This window comes from Dermacentor variabilis, chromosome 9 (assembly GCF_050947875.1).
Source record: "Dermacentor variabilis isolate Ectoservices chromosome 9, ASM5094787v1, whole genome shotgun sequence".
Classification (NCBI taxonomy): domain Eukaryota; kingdom Metazoa; phylum Arthropoda; class Arachnida; order Ixodida; family Ixodidae; genus Dermacentor; species Dermacentor variabilis.
In genome coordinates, this window is record NC_134576.1 from 1,664,740 (window position 1) to 1,687,962 (window position 23,223).

General features: G+C 46.2%; 2 protein-coding genes across 4 annotated transcripts in view; one reads left to right on the forward strand and one right to left on the reverse strand.

The window, feature by feature from the left end:
• LOC142558244 (ATP-binding cassette sub-family C member 2-like) overlaps positions 1-23,223 on the reverse strand; it is a 659,669-nt gene that overhangs the window by 589,433 nt on the left and 47,013 nt on the right. The window lies entirely within an intron of this gene.
• LOC142557926 (uncharacterized) lies at positions 17,677-19,125 on the forward strand. The gene has a single exon (XM_075670122.1). It carries the CDS (start codon positions 17,677-17,679, stop codon positions 19,123-19,125), a length of 1,449 nt encoding a protein of 482 aa, XP_075526237.1.

Consider the following 23,223-nt stretch of genomic DNA (forward strand, 5'->3'; position numbering starts at 1 on the left):
AGGTGTGTGCTCTAACTTCGTTAAGGCAGTTGCGCTCGAGAGGCTTGCAGCTGAAGGCCATGTGTGCACGAAATCTCGCGTCTCAGTTTATTAGCTCTCTGGAAAGCTCATCTGCACTCTGCTTGGCAACTTTAATTATGAAATGTGGGCCCCTGGAAACTGGCCAATGTCATTCTAATCTTGAAATCACCCAATAGAGACACCCAATAAATTCCCGTGCCATATCATTATTTAGTGTCCCCTGAAAAATCATGGCGCACGTCATATACTCTCATGTACTATCCTAGGCTCCATCTTCCATCAGACTCAACACCTAACAATACGGGTTTGTCAAAATGCGTTCTTCCGTAAAGCAGTTGGCCATCTTTCCTGACAACCTGCACATTTAGTTTGAAAGTGACATCCAGGCCAATGCCATATTCGTAAATGTCACGAAAGTATTTGACATGGTTCCTCATAAACCCTTGCTTCTAAAATTGTCTCAGGTAAGCTTGCACCCACACATGCTAAAGTGCGTAACAGCGTTCTTGATCAGTAGTTGTCAGCTTTTCTTCGTTAATAACCATTATTTTAAAGGACTCGTCATGAAGTCAGGTGTCCTACAAGGGTTCGTCCTAGGACCACTTCTTTTTTTTTTACTTTGTGTTAACGGTCTGCCGTTGCATGCATAATGTAATATTCGTAGGTCTGTAGACGCTAGAGTAGTCTCCTAGAGTCTCCAACACCTTTATTAAACAACCAGTCAGAACGATATTAGCAATGCACAAGACTGATGTAACTGCTGCCTCATGAGCTCAAATTACAACAAATGCAAACTTCTGTCCGTATCTGCCATAACCCCCTCAGATTTCAATATTTAATAGCTAGTATTCTAATAGAAGGAGGCCAATCATTTAACTACCTTAGTGTCACTCTGTCTTTCGATCTGTCCGAGCACCTGTACACGGCTAACATCATTCGAGCGGCTAATAAAACACTGGAATTTTTTAGGCGACACTTACGTCATACTTCCCAACATGTAAATACATGAGTCCTCAAATCATTTGTGAGATCGAAACTGGAGCATACATCTACCATCTTGATGTCTTCAATCAAGCCACCAGGTTATTAAGTTATAGCCCTTAATTTCTCATTTATTTACGTCATACCCACAGCCACCCATAGCGCCTAATCTAACTACAGGGAGGGGGGGGGGGGGTGAAGAAGAAAGTGTACAATGCATACAAGGTGGTAGTAAGCAGAAGCAGCAAAAAAAATCGCTAATCGTGTACATAAACAGCGGCAAATCACATCTTCACATTTGATCAAGACAGGCGAACGTTCTCTAGTGATTTAGTAAAAATGCATGCAGCAATAAACATACAATGAACTCACTAATATAACAAGTAAATGTAGATTAGTACTTAACAAAAGCTTACGGTATAGCAAAAGCTATCAACACAAATAAGCCACATGAAAGAGCCTAATAAGTGCAGTAGGGATCACAGGTAGGAGCACGAATGCTCAATTACTCAAATTCTCAAATGTTTATTTGACGAGTGCAAAATAGATTCTATTAGACGATTCAATTGCCACAGACTTGGATTGAATTCATTCACGTATTGTTTTAGGAACAAAAAAACGACTCTCTTCCGCACTTGAATTCCAATACCGTATACTCGTGGTCAAGTGCATGGGAATGGTAGTTAGGTTCTTTTATGTAACTATGCCTGTCAGCACCAACTTTTGCATGATAGATATTGTGAAAAAACTTTAATCGAAGTCTGGGTCATCGACAATCTATTGTGCCCCATTGCAATTCCCTCACGCGCGCAGGGCTGAAGTTTCTACGACAAGATCCAGAAACAAAGTGAACAGCTAAATTCTGTACCCTTTAACGCTTTGCTCTGTCGCGCACTCTTGGGGGGTCCCAAAAGCGCTCGCGTAATCAAGGACAGAACGCACGTATGCTTTACAAACCCATTCCTTAGTTGACATATTAAAGTCAACATAACAATGTTATACTAAGAGAACGGCTCAGAACTATTATCATGCTCACAGTACCACAAATAAATACCTGTATTTAAGCCACCTTCTTTCAAAGGAACATATTATAATTACTTAACAGGGAGCTAAAAACCAACCAGCTCCCAGTTGACCTAATATCAGCGTAATCGTTACTCAATGCTAAAATTACCAACTGGCGTCTAACAAAAATTTTATCTTGCCCAAACTGCGCACTAATTATGGCCAATTCACATTTCTCTTGTTTTGCATTTTATTCTGAATTCCTTGCTTTTAGCTATGAAAAAGGGTTAGACCTCATACAAATTTAAAGGTGATGTTAAATGGTATTGACTAAATTCCCTAATTGCTGTGCGTCTTTTCTTTATTTTGTTCAATCTGTGGTAGATTGTTCTTGAGATATTTTTGTAGGTTGGAACCTTTGGTTATTTTCACGTATGTGGCTCATAGCTTTACATCATTTTATTAGCAATTGGCGCGTGTTTGCATTTGAACATATCTACGAACTTTTTTTTCTCGTTATGCTTCATATTTGCGTGTTGTTCACGTTTCATATATATCACTCAATACTCACATACTTATATTTCTTACCTGTTCTTTTCTTCCTTTTTTGCGTTTTTCCGCTCACCTTGTTCTCATATGTGTTGGAGTTTTATATGACCAGTATGTTAATACCATGATATTGGTTTATTTTACTGCCATACTGTCATTCCTCTCACCGCCTAACCTTGACCGGAGGTGTGACTGGGACCTCGTTTTGGATTTCATATCTGTCAGAACTCGTAACCACTTTGTGAAGGAAAAAACTTGTAAAGCTTGTAAAAAATACACTTGAGTGAGTACGAATCCACACTACTACGTTTCATGATGCAAAAAAGAGGTGAGGTGTGCAGACAGGACACAAGAGTAGAGAAGTGGACAACACGAACTCCCTACACGAACATGAATCCTTACCAACTAGCTCAGCTTTTTGTCGTTCTACTACGTTTATTCATTATTCATATTGTTACGCAAGCGAGGGATTGAACGCTGAAGACTATTTACAAGATATTTACAAATAATGCAGAGCCGTTCCACCCTCTGAAAAGGGAACTCCCGCGAAGCTGGCGCTACGGTTCGCATTGCAATGTTGCATATTTGCTGTCTTGAATTTGACTTTGACGAGTTTAGTATTTGGTGCATAAGAGGCATTTACTCAAAGATCTCCGTTGCCAACATCTATTTCGCGACCATTGTAATGATTGCCTTGTGATCAGTGTGGTACACGGCAAGTGATTGCACTTTCACTGTGGTAATGTTGCTCCCGGGGGTGAGGTCGATGCACAATCGATGACGAGCGGTGAGTGCATTACCATCGGTGAAATAACACTTGAGGTCTGAGCGCTCCAACATGAAGATGCCCGCGCCATTGGGTCTGCTCACACTGACACTGAAATCACCCATAATGACCATGAATTTATTGTCGGCGACACGTCCCACACAGGGTCTCTTGCTTCATGTCTTCGGAGGAGTCGCACTGCCGCAACACACCCGCGGCCACTTGACGCTGTTGCGCATCACGTATGCCACCGAACTTGTCACGATTGGCGCATAGAAACAATGAAGTTTTATTATAACGCGGCTACACCAATCACGGCACGCGCTCTAGTGCACCGCACACGTGCCGCCGATGAGCGCGCGCCGCAGTATTGCGCAATGTCGGGAGGAACACTGCGCTCGTGGCGAGGAGAATACATAACTTGGGAAAGAGGCGTCGGTGGTGGAGAGGAGTATAAATTGCTGGTCTATGCCCACGGAGACGAGATCCGCCAGAACGTAGCCATATGCGGCTTCGCTGTAAAAACAACTGTAGCGCTGCCGAGCTGTTCAGCGCACAGCTCGAGGTCCAGGAGCAGTTCGTCTTCTTCGTCGAGGCGCTCGCGCACGTTGTCCAAAAGAAACACGCAATACGCATATATCATTATCCCCGGTGGCAGAAGAACTGTTCCGGTGCCTACAAATAACGGTGTCAACAGAAGAGAAATAAGGTTTGAGGCGTGGGACATGCACAGCGGGTATGCGGGGCAGGTGAGGCACTGGCATTGACTGGGCCAATTTGATTTATACAACTGGAGTCACAGCACGCAGCACTCGGTATGGACCTGTCTAGCGAGACAGGAGCTTTTCTGACAGTCCAACGAGACGGGTCGGGGAACACAGTAGCACCGGAAATCGAAGTGAAAAGTGCGCGTCTTTGTGTTGTCGATCCTACAAACTCCGTTGGTTTCTCTTTGGAGGTCAGGATGCGAGTGCGGGCAATTTCGCGAGCTTGAGCTTCCCCGGTGATGGCGTCAAGTGCGTATTTGCTGTCCTCTGCAGCGGCAGATGGAAGCGATCTGTCTAGTGGCAATGCTGGTTCTCAGCCGCACAACAGAAATAACAGGGAATAACCGGCGGTGTCGTGGCGCGAAGAATTATTGTAAGTGTGGCATAAGGTAGAGCAAGGTCCCAATCAGTATATGGATGGACGAGACATACTTTGCAAGCATTTCTGTAAGGGTTCGATTCAGGCGCTCCGTGAGGCCATTAGTTTGTGTATGGTAAGTGTAACATAGCCGCGGCCGTTAGGCCACGGCAGGAACGGAATGTACGTACACGACTGAGAACACGACAGGTAAAAACCAGCGTTTATTCTCAACAGTAGGGTGGATATATGGTAATCCAGAAAAGGGAGAGGGAAAGGAAAAGGGACATAGCGAGTTAGAAAGAAAACTTCACGCTTTCGCAGTGTTTAGCACGCACTATGACACAGCGGCCGATACAACAGTTCCTTATGCAAAAAGGTGAGGCGTGCGGACAGTACACAAGAGAAGAGAACTGGAGAACACGAACGCCGACTATCAACTGAAAGGAGCACTGATGCGAAAAGAAGTAAGAAGACACAAAACTCATCTGCACAAGCTCTGGAATGGTATCACCACGTGTCAGTCGGGTTCATGCGCCGGTCTAAGTCAGATATTGCTCATAAGGCGCTCAATCTCTTCCTTGTGTAAAGTAATCGAAGGCTGACTCGCGCACGCACTTCCGCGATTAGAGATGTGCCATGCATCTACCACAAGACGCGTATCTTCATTCTTGTGCCTGTGCGATATCTCACATTCATCTAAATCTTGCGTGCAGTTACAATCTTGGCAATGTAGGGAAAGATGAGAAGGCGATCCACCGGTTAACGACCTTTTATGTTCCATTAGCCTCTGATTGATACACTGCCCCGTTTGTCCTACGTAGAGCTACCCACAGCTAAAGGGAACTTTATAAACCACACCCATGCGACAGTCAGTAAAACTGTTGTTCTTATTGTGCTTCACAGGACAAATATCTGCTCTTTTTTGCATTTTACCTACTCCCTTTTCCTCTGCACGGCAGCACATATCTTACCTAGCTTATTGGGAGTAGTGAAAGCAACATTAACATCATATCTACTGTCTGCACGCCCCACCTTTTTGCATATTGAATCCTTACCAACTACCTCAGCTTTCTGCCGTTCTAAACAACAATTCTGCCTCCTAAATTTGGTGAACTTGTCTCCTCGTCCTTGTCGAGCGTCTTTGGACTTGCGCGCGTTCGCTTGGCACCACTGCTCTGGATGACGGAACTGCCGCGAAGGCACCGTCAGCATGATGATCGCCAACTGCAGGCGGCAAAGCAGATGCTTCCAGTCTCACATCGAGCTGTGAAGCGGATTCCTCTGGCCAGAATGTAGCTCCGCCCGGGCGCGCGTCTTTTGCAGTGTCGAGTGACAGTGTTTCTTTAGGCCGACGACGTACCTGGTCCACGTGCCACCGGACAATTGCTCCAGGTGTTTCTACTGTAACTATTCGGGTCCCAGATGTAGATGTCACATGTCATGATACCCATTTCTCTCCTGTCCCATAGTTGCGAGCGTCACACGGCTCTCTAGTTGGGGCAGCCACTCCTGGTTATCAAACGGTGCGTCTTCACTACCCTTCGGGAAACACGTCTCCAGGCGCGATCTAATCTGGTATCTGAGAAGCATGTCTGATGGCGACGCCCCGCTATTCTGGGGCGTCCTTCTGTAATTGATCAGTAGCTCCATAACTTTGTGCTCCAATTTTCCTACCTCTCACTTCCGAAGACCATCTTTCACTGTTCGGACAGCCTTTCGGCCGCCCCATTATATTGCGGGTGGAAGGGGGTGGTCCTAACATGCGACATGTTGTTGTGCTCGAGAAATGTTGCAAATTCACGACTAGCGAATTGCGTTCCATTATCGGAAACTATTGTTCTGGTCACGCCAAATCTGCTGAAGCTGCCGCGGTTGCTCAGTGGCTATGGCGTTAGGCTGCTGAGCACATGGTCGCGGGATTGAATGCCGGCCACAGCGGCCACATTTCGATGGGGGCGAAATGCGAAAACACCCATGTACTTAGATTTAGGTGCACGTTAAAGAACCCCAGGGAGTCGAAATTTCCGGGGTCCTCCACTACGCCGTGCCTCATAATCAGAAAGTGGTTTTGGCACGTAAAACCCCATACATTTTTTAATCTGCTGAATATGTCTCGCAAACAGTGGATTGTAGCGGTCGTGGTAGCTTGCTTCCGAAGATGCGCTTCTATCCACTTGGTGTGCGAATCGATTAGCACAAGGACTATCTTGCCTTCTATCAGTCCGGCAAAATCCACATGGATGCGCGACCACTTCTCAAACGTTCGTGGCCAGCTTGCTGGTGGAGCGGCTGGCGGCATGGGCAAATTGTCGATTCAATTCTTGCACTGAACCGACATTTCCTTAATCGCTCGGTCTAGGCTTGGCCACCAAAACAACGATCGCGCAATGGATTTCATCGGCGGAGACCGTTGGTGGGTTTCATGCAGCAGCTGCAATCGTTTTCGCGCACCGGCTGGTATAACCACTCGATGGCCCCAATAAATTAACCCATGTGTCAGGGAAAACTTCAGTCGACGGTCAAAAGATAATGCCAGGCCCGTCTCAAGGCCTTTCGAGCTTATTGGCCAACCATGTAGCACGTAAGGCTTGACGCGATCTGGTGTCGAATCGACGGCTGTAAGGTCCTTCAGCTCTCGTATCGTGACTATGGCTTCCTCCAGGATTTCCAAAGAAAAAACGTACTCTTGCGATTCCTGGGGCTCCTTACTGGGACCGGGTGATTGCAGCGGCAGCCTGCTCAGGGTGTCCGAGTTGCCTTCAGAGAGTTGCCTTCCGAGAGTGTACTGAAGTTTGCAACGATATCCTCCAAGATAGAGTGCCGAACGCTGAATGCGGGCTGCAGCCATAGAGGGTGTTGGGCGGTATGGCCTTAGCAATCCAAGGAGAGGCTGCTCGTCTGTAACCACCGTGAATTCACGGCCCAACAGATAGTCTCGCAATCTCGTGACCCCAAAAACTAGTGCCAGCGCCTTATGCTCCAGCTGTGAGTAATTCCGTTCGGCTTTCGTGACAGTCCTTGAACGGAATCCAATGGGTCTTTGGACGCTGCCTACTGTGTGAAACAGTACTGCGCCAATGCCGTGTGGGGAAGCGTCGCACTCCAGTTTCAGCTCCTTTAACGGGTCAAAATGGGCAAGCACTTCGACATCCTTGAGACACTGTTTGGCCTTGGCGAACGCAGTTTCCTGGGGATGGTTCTACTGCCATCGGGCATTCTTTTCTAGTAACAGATACAACGGGGACAACACGCTTGACATGTTCGGCAAAAACCTTTAATGAAATCTTAGCATTCCGACAAATGAACGCAGCTCGCTCACGTTACAAGGGCTCAGTGCTTTCATGATAGCTTCGACGTTCTTTTCCGTCGGGTGAAGACCGAGACGATCGATACGGTGTCCCAGATAAGTAACCGATAACTTGCTGAAATTGCATTTGTCGTATCGCAGCTTTACACCGTGCTCTCTAAATCGCTGCAACACTGTTTTCAGCCGAGCTGCATTTTCTGCCCCCATTTCAGACACAAGCACATCATCTAAGTATGCCTGAACTCCAGGCAGGCCCGCTAGAATTGTATGCATCTTCCTTTGAAATATAGCAGGAGCTGAGGAAATGCCGAATGGCAGCCTGTTGTAACAGAATAACACTTGGTGCGTTTTAATGGCGCACAGCTTGCGCGAAGCTTCATCTAGTGGCACCTGGTAGTAGGCATCTTTCGAGTCGAGTGTACTAAAAACTTCACCACCGCTTAAATATGCGAGCGTGACTTGAATCACCGTAAGGAGGTACTGCTCAAGTGCACAAGCATGATGCAAGGAAGCCTTAATATCCCCTCAAAGCCAGACTGTGCCATCTTCTTTAGGCACTAGTAATATGGGGGTCACCCAGTCTGCATATATCATGGGCTATATTATGCCTAGTGACACCAGCCGATCCAACTCTTTTGCCACTTTATCGCTGAGCGCGTACGGAAGCGGTTTCGCCTTGCAAAACTTGTTTACCGCACCGTCCTTGAGCACCAAGCTGGCTGGGGGTCCTTTTATCAGGCCCAATTCCTCCAAGAAGACATCTTCGTAGTTACTGCGGAAGGCATGGATGTGGATTATGGCTTCTTCCGTTACCAGCACTTCCCTTTTACTGACTTGCAGAACCGGAACCGCAGCCCTATCGAGCAGGCTTAACAGGTCTCGGCCGCACAGGCTTGGTCCGGTGCAGTCTATAACTATGAGCGTGCCTTCAATTGACACACCTTGGTGCGCAACAGCTAGCTGAAGCTCGCCTAACACAGGCAGCTTCCAGCATAGCACGAATGTTTCAGATGTGAAGGCTTCAATTTTGTCCAGTGTTTCTATGCTTATTGAAACCCTGCCGCGCTATGGCGCATGCTGGTGATCCTTTGTCTACTTCCATTGCCACTTCTACAACGCCCCAGTTGCACTAAAGCAATAGCAAAAGCAGCTATTGCTGTCGCTTCGGCTTCTTCTAGCGTTAGCTCTTTCTTTTTTTAAGAGCTGTTTCCGTACTGCACTTCAGCGTACGCCGCAGACAATCCTGTCTCGAATGATCCTGTCAAGGAAACTGCCAAAGTTGCAGTTGTCTCCGATGCGGCGGATTTCGACGAGGAAAGCCTAAATAGATTCTCCTTCCAGTTGGCAACGACTGAAGAAACTGTAGCTCTCCAAAATTTCGTTCCGTTTAGGGTCATAGAAAAAATTTAGTTATTTTTACGTGCCAAAACTACTTTCTGATTGTGAGGTACGCCGTAGTGGGGGACAACGGAAATTTCGACCACCTGGTGTTCTTTAACGTGTACCTAAATCTAAGTACACGGGTGTTTTCCCATTTTGCCCCCATCGAAATGCAGCCGCCGCGGCCGGGATTCGATCCCGCGACCTCGTGCTCAGCAGCCCAACACCATAGTCACTGAGCAACCTCGGCGGGTTTGGCCGACAGTATTCATTCAAGGCTTTCATAACTTCGTCGTAACTCAAAGAGTTTGGCGCGCTGGAAGCCACCCTTCCGGCAAGGATTTGAATAGTCTGCGTGCTCAGTACGCCACAAGAAGTGCTCTTTTCTTACTTGACTCAACGATGACATTTACTTCGAAATACGCCTCCACTTTGATGAAGTACGGCTTCCACTTATCTGTGCTTTCGTCGAGGTTCGGGAGCATCTGGAAAACCATGGAAATCGCTGGCATGACTGTCTTCAGGGCCGGAGTGTCTGGGTCTGCTCTGACGTCACGGGTGTCGTTTTGACTCGTCGGCACTGTAACATAGCCGCGGCCGTATGGCCACGGCAGGAACGGAACGTACGTACGCGCCTGGGAGCGAGACAGGTAAAAACCAGCGTTTATTTTCAACAGTAGGGTGGTTATATAGTAATCCAGGAGCGAGAGGGAATGGAAAGGGGACATAGTGACTTAGAAAGAAAATTTCACGCTTAGCAGTGTGTAGCCCACACTATGACACAGCGGCCGATGCAACAGTGAGACGTATAGCTTGTGCCAACTTGAGCAGGACTTCAGGATGTCGGTGATGTCTTTTTAAAGGAATATCCGGCCAGTGACAGGGAACAGTTGGTGTGGAGCTCCATGTCGTAAAATCACGTCGTGTAAAAGAATAAGGCGACATCTGCGACGCAGTTTGTTGGGAGCGCTCTGGGGATTGCGTAGCGCATCGCGTTGCCATAGCGACGCACTCGTTGCCAGACGTTGACAGAGGAAGGCGCCAAGTAAGTGCAAGCCAACGCGAAAGAACTGCTCCGGAGGAATGCCGAGCCGTTGAAGGCACCCGGTAGGGAGCGTCGATGGTGTGTTTCGGAGCTGGCATTTCTGACATGCCACAGCGTATTTCCGGTCGGACTGACCAAGGCCTGGCCAAAAGAAGCGTCGGCGAATCCGGTCGTAAGTGCGAGAGAGACCGAGGTCCCCGACGGTTGGTAAATAGTGCAGTTCATGGGGAATAGCTGACCGGAGGTGCTTACGGAATGAACCCGACTAGAGAAGTACCGTCGGCTTGGTATAATGCCCCATACCGCAGGGCAAACAAGTGAACGGACGAATGGGAAGCCGAAGGTGCCAAGCAATCAATGATCATGTGCAAGGTGGCATCACGGCGTTGCTGGTGAGCGACGTGGAGTAGTTGAGAAAGGGAGAAAAGGCAAGCGTTGACATCGGTGTTAGAGACGGGAGGTGATTCATACACTGGATGACGTGCAGGGGCGTAGCCGGGGGGGGAGGGCTTACAAGGCTTCAGCCCCCCCCCCCCCTCCCGAAAGTTTTTCGTGCTGTTCATGCGCCGCCGACCAAAGCAAGCACCGGTGCTGGAAATCATTCTGTATTTTGTCTAGATCATCTTTTTCACACTCGAAAAGCCATTTCAACGCGAAAATTGCGAGCTCGGGCTGATTTCGCGGTAACGCCCATGCACCAGGAGTCGCATAACGCAAGCAGCCCCATCCGAGCAAGTTCCAAGGACGTTTTGAGGCTTGCCGCGGCATCTCGCGGAGGCCGCGGAATGTACACTCTATCATGGAATTTACGGAGCGCGTGGATGTCAATTCCGAAACTTTATGGGTACAAGGTTCTCATAAACTTTTGATGTGAAAGGTGCATTGACATCTCCAAACGTGTGCTTTAGATTTTCAATACGGGAACTTTGTAAGTTCCCGTATTGTAAGTTCGTAAGTTCCCCATAAATATTTGACGCCAAAGGTGCATTGACTTTTCCAGTCTTACATCAGGCCATACAACGAGACAGGCCAAATTAACGCACTATCAGACAAGTTGACAAAGCCCGCAGCGGGGCCCGATGAGCCGAAGCGTTGTGGTGGTTCATTCGTGCCGTCATGTCGCATAAAAAATATCAACAATTTTTTAACCTGCTACAAAGCATCCAGTGAAGACACTAAAGCCAGCCAAGGTAACTAAGTTCTTATTTATTTTTTCTACTTTGACTTTTAATCATGAGGACACATTTAGCCTCTTCTATTTGTTTGTTCTCGCCCCCCTACCCGCGGGCTGCCAGAGCCAGCCAGGGCGCATGCGTTTTTCTCGAGTTGCCCCGACCACCGCGCTGCGCACTTCGGTGCGTGTTAGGTTTTCTCTGGCCGAGTGCATTTTCGCCTGGCAGATCGTCGGATGCTTTCTAGCTAACAGACGAGAAAAAGAAACAACGGTCGCTAGCCGCCATCACTGTGGGGACTCGACGGATTGCACCGCGTTCGCTTAAGCGCAACCTCTCCAGAAAGTCTTGTCTCGCTGGTGTAGGATACCGAGCAATATGCGCATGGTTCTTGGTGGACCAAGCGTCTCGTGTTTATTCGATATTCCTTTAATAGGCGCATAAGTTGCCCAACGTAGGCCTTCGATTGTGACCAGCATAGTGTGCGTTTTTTTTTTCGTTGCGGTGGCCCGCGGCCCACACGAAAAGAAAAGGTGTTGTCGCGGTGCAGCGAATTGTCACATGATGAAAGTCCTATTTTCTTCATTCTTTTGCGGAAACTAATCGACCATGGGACGCTTCAGTTGCCGGATACTCTTATTATATTATTGCGACAGCAATTATATGGGTATTCTAGGCACATTCCTGCCGTCGCCGTCGCTTTCATGTTGCGCATAAAGTCCAAGGACGATAACATCGTGTCCCCTCGCTGCACGCTGTATGTACGAGTGAAAGCGTGTGGGGGGTGGGGAGGAATGGGTGAGCCAACGATGGTGGCTCAGTCTTGTGTGCGCAAGGGAGAAAAGTGAGGAGTAAGCGCGCCGCCTTCCGTCGCGCGCTATACATCGGGGGGAGTGGATGGAATGGGGGGGGGGATCTCGGATTCTGTGAATGTGTGATTTCGCAACATGTTTATTTGCCTTGTCTGACGCATTATATACCATGCCTTTTTCTTAGATACATAGATTTATTGGAGACTTACTTATGCGTATGTTTAAATATCTTGTTGCGAGTTTTTGTGTATATGCGCAGTGAACTTTGTTTCCGGAGGCACTTTTTTGCCCTTTAACGAGCTGTATCTTTGCATTTCTATATTCCATTGTGTCTTAGCATTTCTAATGTATGAGGGCTAGTGAAATGAAAGTGAGCCTACCCACCCCGCACAATTATGGTTGTGTTCATTATCTGCAAGGCATGCGCGCAGCAAACAGGCATCTCTCATTTACAAAAGTGATACGCAGGTGTGAGGATAAATGTTCTTTAATGCTCTCATACACGGGGTTTAACATGGTTTCGTGCCGAAATGGACGCTCCAGAATTTGAGCAGCGTGGTGCCGTGAGGTTTTTGACAGCTGAAGGTGTTTCCTAGAAAGAAATTCGTCACCGTATGGCTGTCGTTTACACTGAACATTGAATTTCATTGGCCACTGTGAATTGTTGGGACAAATGGTTCGAAGAAGGACGTGCAAGCTGCAAAGACGATCCCAGACCGGGCCAAAGCCATCGTGCAATCACCCCTAACAAAATTGCAAAGGTTAATGAGCTGATGAGGCAAGAACGAAGGATAAGCATCGATGAACTGCCAGGGCGTGTGAACATCAGTCACGGTTTGGTTCACACCACAATTCATGAACATCTCGGTTACCGCCTCTTGTGTGCGCAATGGATGCACAAGATTTTGAACCACGGCCAGAATACGGAAAACATCAGCACTGCCTTTACTCATCTGATCCGGTATCACAATAATGGTGACGGTTTCTTGTCTGCAATTGTGATCGGAGACGAAACATCATGCCACTACTACGAGCCTGAAACACGACGGCAAAGCTTACAATGGAAACATTCGAATTCACCACCCCCAAAGAAAGCAAAGGCCGTCATTTCCGCCGGGAAGGTGTTCTTGACTTTTATTTTTCGATCATCAGGGGCCATTACTGATAGAATTTGCTTAATCTTGAGAGACTATCAATTTTTTCCGATATTGTGAAACGCTGGATCGGCGGCGTGTTGCAATCAAGAACAAACTGCGTGGAAAATTGACGAATCGGGTCATCTTGTTCCAGGACAATGGTCTTCCCCACGTCTCTGATGTGGTTAATACAACACTGGCAAAGTTCAAGCGGCAAACGCTGCAACATCCGTTATACAGCTCAGACCTGTCGCCTTGCGACTTCCACATTTGGGGGCAACCGAAAAAACAGCTCGACACGACGATGCGTGAAACGTGAACAATACGTGAAAGTCAGTTTCAGACGTTTTGAAGCAGCAGCCAAAGGTGCTTTATGAGACAGGAATTGCGCGACTCGCTAATCAATGGGAGAAATGTCTAAATGCTCATGGAAGCTACTTTTAATTAAAGTACCCCGTTTGTCATATATTCGCATTGGCTCACTTTCATTTGGCTCGCCCTCGTATTTAGTAAAGCAATGAAGAGGGCTAGTTGGTGAACGTTCATGGTTATATTGCGCTCAGTTTTACAAGCACGATATTAAGGAAGGACAGGACGTGGACGGACGCAGCGCAAACTACCAACTGCTTATTACTGTTAAAGAACGCGCTTAAATACAAGCAGATATGGTGTGGGGGGAGGGGGGTACATATAAAAAGATATGACAAGGTGACGACAAGTGATCATTAGTTTGAGTCAGGCATACATCGTTCACATGCCCCCGTTCGCCCTGGCAAACTCGACCTCAGCTTTGATAAGCGCGATGGACGGAGTGCTTACGCACATCTCTTTTTCTTTAGCTATCGCGAGCGCCTGCCATATTTCTCGCTCCGTTTTTGTTTTTGATGTTCCAATGACTGTGGTGCTTTCTAGTAGCGGGGAGCATTTACATTGTTTGCAATGTGCGGCCAAGTTGCTAGGTGCTGTCAGTAGCTGGCACGTGTGTTTGTGCTCCCATAATTTATCATTTAGACAACGTCCAGTTTGCCCAATGTATACTTTTCCGCAAGCTAGTGGGATTTGGTAAACAACTGAAGTAGCGCATTCCACGTACTTTTCCACGTGCTTAGTCTGACAGACCGTAGCACTAGGGTTGGCCTCTGTGGGTCCTGCGTTCACCCTCTTGCACATGCCTTTTAGTTTTTGCGGGGCGGAGAACAGAACTTGAACATCATGGCGTTGGGCTGTCTTTTTTATCTATGTGACAAACTGTGGATGGTAGGCAACACCACGCGTTTTTTCAATTTTTCCTGTGTTTTCTGCCTTTTCCTGTTGGCTCTGATTTCGGGCAACAAGTTTTTACAGATTTGCACCACCATGCTGTTGGGGTGCCCACAGTTTCTTAAGCGGCTTACTTGCAAATCGATGCTCTCCCTCACAGCATGACGGGATGATTTTTCAATTGCTTGACTGATGCAAGCCTTGGCGATGCCTCTTTTTATGATTTTAGAATGGCAAGAGTCATACCTCAGGATTTCTTTTTCCCCTCTAGTTTTCTAGCACCAGCAGATGTGGGAACCTCTGAGCCTAATGTTTATATCAAGGTACTGCAATCGACCTTCGGTAGAAGTCTGGTACGGGAACTATAAACCTTCATGCGCGTTTTTGAACATGCTGATGACAGTTTCTACGCTAAATGGATCGGTTTGGTTTTCTTTCATGCACACCAAATAATCGTCAACATATCTGAAACAGGTAGTTATGTTAGTTTCTCCAAACAAGGCGGCAAGTTTCCTGTCTCCCACACTCAAAAATAAGTCGCCTCTTCGTTGCCCCGCAGGCCTTCGTGCCCGGGGCACCAGACGATACAATGGGTCCATTGTAGTGTGCGACCCAGGATTCGAATGGCTTGTATAGGGAGTGTTTCATTCAGGTATAAACGACAAGCCGCTTGTGAGTCAGTAAGGACACGGGCGGACCTTCCCTTGCTCTCGGCGTCGCGAAGTGCGAGAGCGATTGCTGCTGCTTCTGCTGCTGCGCTGCATGTGGCGCGGATGGAGGCTGAGGCTACCAGGTTCCCCTGATTGACAACGGCGATTGTGTATTTGAGCCCGCAACGTGGCGACGAGGGATACGGGCTAGCGTCCATGTATACGTATCCGGGTCTCTAAAACAACGTTTGTGCAACATGCGGGCACGCGCTGCTCTTCTCTCCTGATTGTGGGTGGGGTGCATGTTCTTGGGGATAGGGTCTACTACAATATTCTCCCTAATGTGGTTAGGCAAGAGTTGTGTTTCTTCTTTGCAGTACTGAGGTGTCAGCGGGTACCCTTGCCGTTGAAGAAGGTGTCTTCCCTGTTGAGTCTTGTTGAGGCGCTCCCTCTGCGCTATGAGCGTGGCCCTGTCAGAGGGAACCACCCAGGAATAAACCGCGCAACGCTTTCTGCAATAATAAAGTTTTTCATCCTCCTCCTCCTTCCACATCTGCTGGTGCTAGAAAACTAGAGAAGAAAAAGAAATCCTGAGGTATGACTCTTGCCATTCTAAAATCATAAAAAGAGGCATCGCCAAGGCTTGCATCAGTCAAGCAATTGAAAAATCATTCCGCCATGCTGTGAGGGACAGCATCAATTTGCAAGTAAGCCGCTTAAGAAACTGTGGGCACCCCAACAGCATGGTGGTGCAAATCTGTGAAAACTTGTTGCCCGAAATCAGAGCCAACAGGAAAAGGCAGAAAACGCAGGAAAAATTGAAAAAACGCGTGGTGTTGCCTTACATCCACGGCTTGTCACATAGGATAAAAAACACAGCCCAACGCCATGATGTTCAAGTTCTGTTCTCCGCCCCGCAAAAACTAAAAGGCATGTGCAAGAGGGTGAACGCAGGACCCACAGAGGCCAACCCTAGTGCTGCGGTATGTCAGACTAAGCACGTGGAAAAGTACGTGGAATGCTCTACTTCAGTTGTTCACCAAATCCCACTAGCTTGGGGAAAAGTATACCTTGGGCAAACTGGACGTTGTCTAAATGATAAATTATGGGAGCACAAACACACGTGCCAGCTTCTGACAGCACCTAGCAACTCGGCCGCACATTGCAAACAATGCAAATGCTCCCCGCTACTAGAAAGCACCGCAGTCATTGGAACATCAAAAGCAAAAACGGAGCGAGAAATATGACAGGCGCTCGCGATAGCTAAAGAAAAAGAGATGTGCGTAAGCACTCCGTCGATCGCGCTTATCAAAGCTGAGGTCGAGTTTGCCAGGGCGAACGGGTGCATGTGAACGATGTATGCCTTACTCAAACTATGATCTCTTGTCGTCACCTTGTCATATATTTTTATATGTACCCCCCCCCCGCAACATATTTCCTTGTATATAAGCGCGTTCTTTAACAATATTAAACAGTTGGTAGTTTGCGCTGCGTCCGTCCAAGTCCTGTCCTTCCTTAAAATCGCGTTTGTAAAGCTGAGAGCAATATAACCATGGTCGCCCTCGTATATTCTGCAAAACTCCTGCTTTTTATACGTACTCTCTGTTGCGACTATAATTTCGGCGCAATTACTCACGATACACGACCGGTGACAGCTGCTGCTCGGTAATGCATTGGAGCAAATGGCATCGTCATTGAGATTTTCCACTGGCCGTTGCATATGTAGAAGAATGTAAACAAGGATCTTGAATGACTAAGTTTCATTACCATATTTGTCCTCACCTTGTTCATTTCATGGTCCTTACATTTTTCATATCAGTGGCATGCACTGCTTTAATGGCTTCGAACTGATGTAGTTCTAAAGTTCATGTGATATTTTCTTTACTTACTAAATAGATAAAAAACATGGAAACATTGACATCAGTTATGTTGGGCACAATTTTTGGCACATACGAGTATATTCCTTTATGAAAAAATACATATTTTACTTGTATTGACAGTGCGTAGCGTTCAAGGATTCGTTTGCAGCATCTGTGGCAATGGCAATAATGTTATTATTCGTGTTCAGCACAATGAGTTGGAGGGCTAGTTGGTGCGGTGTTGGTGCAAAACAACAGACACAAGAAAGGCGACCTTGTCCTGTCGCCTTTCTTGTGTCCGTTGTTTTGCGCTAAACGAAGTATTTATGGATATTTTTATTGGTGTATTTATTCCATAGAGAAATTTTTTAAGAGGAAGCTTCAGCTCGGGCCCAACTTCGACGCGGCCCATTCAGATGCATGTAAAACGCAGAAACACTTTTCTCAGATTACTCAGATTGCCGTGTCCACTCAGATTACTGAGTGGACACGGCAGCACCGCCGTGAAGATGTCGCCTGACGTACCGCTGTTCATGCAGGTTCTCTGCGCATGCCTTAGTCTCATCGCTGGAGGCGCTGCGAAACCCTTCGACGCTGGAAACAACATGCTTCGCTACGATGCTGGCCAGCCACGACACTTCTGCGCAGGCGGATACTTCGGCCAGTTTGCTGACCTCACCAGCATCCAGGGGCATCGACACGTGAATGGTCTTTTCGACTCGCCATCTGGGGGCACGATGACGTCAGGACGCATGCCCAGAAGGGATCAGCTGTATGCTATAAAAGCATGCCCTTCGCCTACCAGCTTCAGTGGACACGGCAGCACCGCCGTGAAGATGTCGCCTGACGTACCGCTGTTCATGCAGGTTCTCTGCGCATGCCTTAGTCTCATCGCTGGAGGCGCTGCGAAACCCTTCGACGCTGGAAACAACATGCTTCGCTACGATGCTGGCCAGCCACGACACTTCTGCGCAGGCGGATACTTCGGCCAGTTTGCTGACCTCACCAGCATCCAGGGGCATCGACACGTGAATGGTCTTTTCGACTCGCCATCTGGGGGCACGATGACGTCAGGACGCATGCCCAGAAGGGATCAGCTGTATGCTATAAAAGCATGCCCTTCGCCTACCAGCTTCAGTGGACACGGCAGCACCGCCGTGAAGATGTCGCCTGACGTACCGCTGTTCATGCAGGTTGGTAACCGAAAATATGGCTTCCGTAGTGATGTTCTTGGTCTTATAGTGCTGCCGTGTCCACAGGCTGTCGTTGACTGTATAAGCGACTGTTTTTCTATTGCGGCCCTGTTGTTGAGTCTCTCTGGGGACGTGGAGAAAAATCCAGGTCCAATAACAGAAGTAATGTGCAGGGAAATGCTCCAAAACCAGAAAGACATTTTGTCTAAACTCACGGCGGTTCAAGACAAGCAAGACTCGTTTGAAACAAGAATACTAGACATGCAGAGTCGGATTCTTCTTATCGAGAGTAAGGTACAAAGCTTAGACGAGACTCGGAACAGGCTCGCAACTCTTGAGGGAATTGTAGCTGACCACAGCGTTGGAACATCTACTCTGGTCAAACATCTGGATGATCTGGATAATCGTTCACGACGAAATAATCTTATCATTAGAGGAATTAAAGAAGAGGACCACGAAAACGAAGAGACTCTATTAAGCAAAGTAAAGGACGAAATCTTCAGCGCTACTCTGAAAGTGAATGTATCTTCTATTGAACGAATTCATAGGTTAGGCAGGAGGATGTCTGGTAGAACTCGACCAGTTATCCTGAGGGTGGCAGACTATAGGGATAAAATGACAGTTCTGCAGAACTGCACAAAACTGAGAGACACAGATTACAGCGTAAGCGAAGATTTCTCTAAAAGAGTACAGGGAATAAGAAAAAAGCTATGGGCCTCGGCGAGTGAGGAGAAGAAGGCAGGAAAGAAGGTAAAGCTGCTTTTTGATAAATTAAAAGTAAACAATACGCTGTACAGCTGGAATGAAGAACGTGATGAAAGGTGCAAACTGCGAACTGATGCAGGAGCAAGTGATAATTGACGCATGCAGGGCCAACATGCTGGTTTCAAAATAATCAACGTAAATGCAAGAAGCCTGATAAACAAAGCGCATGCGCTTGAAGCTCTAGTTATTGATCATGCTCCTGACATTGCTGTAATCACTGAAACCTGGTTGCATAAAAATATTCTCGATAGCGTTATCGCGCCACCCGGATATTCGCTGGTTAGGAGGGATCGAGATGGAAGAGGCGGAGGCGTGGCCGTTTTGGTGAAACGAAATATCATATTTTCCACTTTAGAAGTACCAGGAAATATTGAGGCTGTATGGATCACTACAAAATTGAATAATCGCACTGTATTCATCGGAGCGGTATACAGGCCTCCGAACTCCCCAGTAGAACACATTATGCTGCTAAGAGAATTCATGGAAACACACGTGAAAGAGCAAGATAGCATACTGTTACTAGGTGATTTTAATCTCCCGGCTATTGATTGGGATTCATATGTAGCCGGTGACACAGATGTTACATCTTCTGAGTTGTTCTTGGATCTAATATATTCATACAATTTAACCCAGCTTGTTAACCAATATACTAGGGAGTGTGCAACAAGGTCATCTGTACTTGATCTTATGCTAATATCAAATGCTTTGACACCGCATGTGATTGACTGTCTTGTTGATGAAGGGCTATCTGACCACAAAATGATTATTCTGTCCATGAACATGTCATCGTACCCTTTGCACCAGGATTCAAGCATCCAATATCTAAACTTTCAAGCTGCTGATGATGTTAGCATCTTGGATTACCTTGAAAGGTCGTTTGATAATTTTATGTCTGTTTATGAATCCAATGGTGGCACTGACGATCTCTGGGACTTTTTTTCCAAGGTTACGATGCATTGCATTACGCGATTTATCCCTATAAGCGTCAAAAAATGTAAACGAAATAACCCATGGATTACAAGGGAAATCATACATGTCAAACGGAGGATAAAAAGGAAACGAAAAGCTTGTTCTCGAGATCCTAGCGCCCAAAACAAGACTTTGCTTCATAACATGAAGCTCGACTTAAACCGTCTGATCAAGGAATCCAAGGAGAGATTCTTCAATGTAACACTGAAAAATTTCCTTCATAATGCACCTAGTAAATTTTGGAGATATGTGAACCCTTCTAAAAAACAACACAAAGACGAGGATGAAATGATTAACCAAGAACGCACAGAAAATTTCAATTCCTTTTTTTCCTCCGTGTTCACCAGTGATGATGGCACACTTCCGTACTTTCGTGACACCTCTGACCGCCCTTCAGCATCTGACCTTCTCATCAACGAGGCAGGAGTCCTGAACCTTCTTCTGAGCATTAACATTAAGAAATCCCCCGGCCCCGATGGCATCCCGAATGAGTTCCTATGTAGATATGCTCCATGGGTTGCTAAATATCTTACCATAGTCTTTCAATCTTCGCTCACCCAGGGAACATTTCCTACAGCCTGGAAGCAAGCTAAAATAATTCCAGTTCACAAAAGTGGGAGCACATCTGAGGTAGGAAACTACAGGCCTATTTCTCTTACGAGTACCTGCTCCAAGCTACTTGAGCATATAGTTTGTAAACATCTGTCTAATTACCTGGAAGCTTACGAGTTATTATCACCAGCACAACATGGCTTTCGCAAGCGGTTGTCTACAATAACGCAGCTTGTTCAAACCGTTCACGATCTTTCACAAACTTTAAATTGCCGAGGACAGGTCGACCTAATTTTTTTAGACTTCGCCAAGGCGTTCGACAAAGTATCGCATCCTAAACTTCTCTTAAAAACGAATGAAATATTTAGAAATCCAAATATTACTAAGTGGCTTAAATCCTACCTTCAGTCTCGTGAGCAGTATGTTGAAATAAACAAAATTAAATCCATGCCCAAACCAGTTTTGTCTGGAGTACCCCAAGGCAGTGTCCTGGGTCCCCTTTTATTTCTTATATTTATTAATGATTTGCCTTCCGATATAACTGTTCCACTAAGGTTGTTTGCAGACGACTGCGTCATTTACAATAGGATCGGATCTTTAAGTGACCAGTTAGAACTTAACAACAATTTACAAAGAATATTAAAATGGTGTAATGAATGGCAAATGTCACTGAACCCAGTAAAATCAGTTTGTATGACCATAACAAGAAAGAAGGTGCCTTTGCGGTACAAATACAGCATAGGACCACAGGAACTAAAAAGAGTAACAGAATATAAATATCTAGGACTAATATTTACTCAAGATTTGAGATGGAATGCGCATATCAATCAGGTGTGTAGCAGAGCAAATAAAGTCTTATGGGGTCTCAGGCGAAGACTGTACAGCGCAACTCCTGAAGTGAAAAGCTTGGCATATAAGGTATTAGTAAGGCCAATTATTGAATACGCTAACATTGTATGGGACCCACACACTGTAACCAACCGTCATAAATTGGACAGAGTTCAACGACTCGCCTCCAGGTTCATATTTAATAAGTATCAGCGCGTGCACTCTCCTACTGAACAATGCAGACGCGCAAACCTCTCCGCTTTAGAACTAAGGACTAAGTTTGACCGGCTGAAATTTTTCTACCTAATTGTTCATAACCAGGTTAAACTTAATTTCACTGATTTCTGTATAATTTCACCAGATCAACGCTCCAGACACAAGCACAGTTTATACATACACCCGCCAGTTACACGGAATGATATATTCAAGTATAGTTTCTTTCCTAGGGCGATCAAGGAATGGAACGAATTACCCAATCCACTTGTCACATGTTCCTCTGTCACTGCTTTTACTGCTGGTTTAGAGAATCTTATTTTTCCGGATATGACTGCATCATAGCATTTGTTTCTGATGCGCATATTACGAGTGTTTTGTCTTTGATCACTGCATGTCACTTTTTACAGATACTGCTATTGCATTATTCATTGTTCAACATGTACCGATATTTTGTATATGTGTTGTTGTATTTCTATCCACTCCTGTAATGGTCCATCCTTGGACTGACAGTATAAATAAACAAACAAACAAACAAACACTTTTCTCAGATTACTCCTGAATAGATTTTAATGAAATTTGTTACATTTTAGAGAGTAAGTTAAATTTTAGTGTCTGTTCGAAGCGAATTTCCAATTAAGGCCTGAACTTTGTTTATTATATTGTGAAAAATTTGAAAGTTCGAGAAATACAGAAGCACGAAGTTTACAAATTAATAGTTCTGCATCAAGATCAGATATCGCGGTTCTGTAAACGGCATCCATTACACCATTCAAAGCGGACAAATTCGATATGTCTATTTGTATTTTACGTGAATCGGTTATGTTATGTGCAAGGGTTCTGCGAAAGCCGTATTTTCATAATACTTATTTTTTTGAGACTCATGCGTAACATATCAGTTTTGTCCGCTGTAGATGTACTATTATGTGCAATTCGCAGAACTGTTATATCAGTTTTTATTACTGATTGACAGAGTGGTAAATTAATTGTTTCATTTTCTGAAAATTTTAGATTTTTGCCACTTTGCAATAAAATATTGACGACCTAAATCGAAAATTCGAAACAAACGGTCACTAGAACTTGAGTTTTTCTTTCAAATGCAACAAACCTCGTGAACTTTGGTGCAGCTGTTGCCGAGAAAAACGAATTGGCCTTCTATATTTATTTAGATAGGAGCATCCGACCTAATGTCCCCCCTTAAGGAGGAGGCCGAGCTGCAACGTGAGCCCCCCCCCCCCCCCGAACGAAATTTCTGGCTACGCCACGGATGACGGGATAAACAATCTGCGTCTTGATGTAGATGGCCCAACTTGCACACTACTGCGTAGAAATATTGTTTTAGCCACAGAACCCAGTGACCAAGCCGTAAGATCCTTGGTTGACGAAAGCCAGAAGAGCGCGTGATGGTCCATGATTACACACAAGTACGTGTCATACAAATACGGGCGGAATTTAGGGACCACCCAGATGGGAGCCAACCATTCACGCTCTGTAATAGAGTTGCGGTCTGCTGCTGGGAGGCGATAGCACGGACTTGTCTCCGTTGACGTTGATCTAAGACAGCTCCGATACCTTGACCACTGGCATCGGTACGCACCTCAGTAGAAGAGGACGGGTCAGGTATAGTTAGCA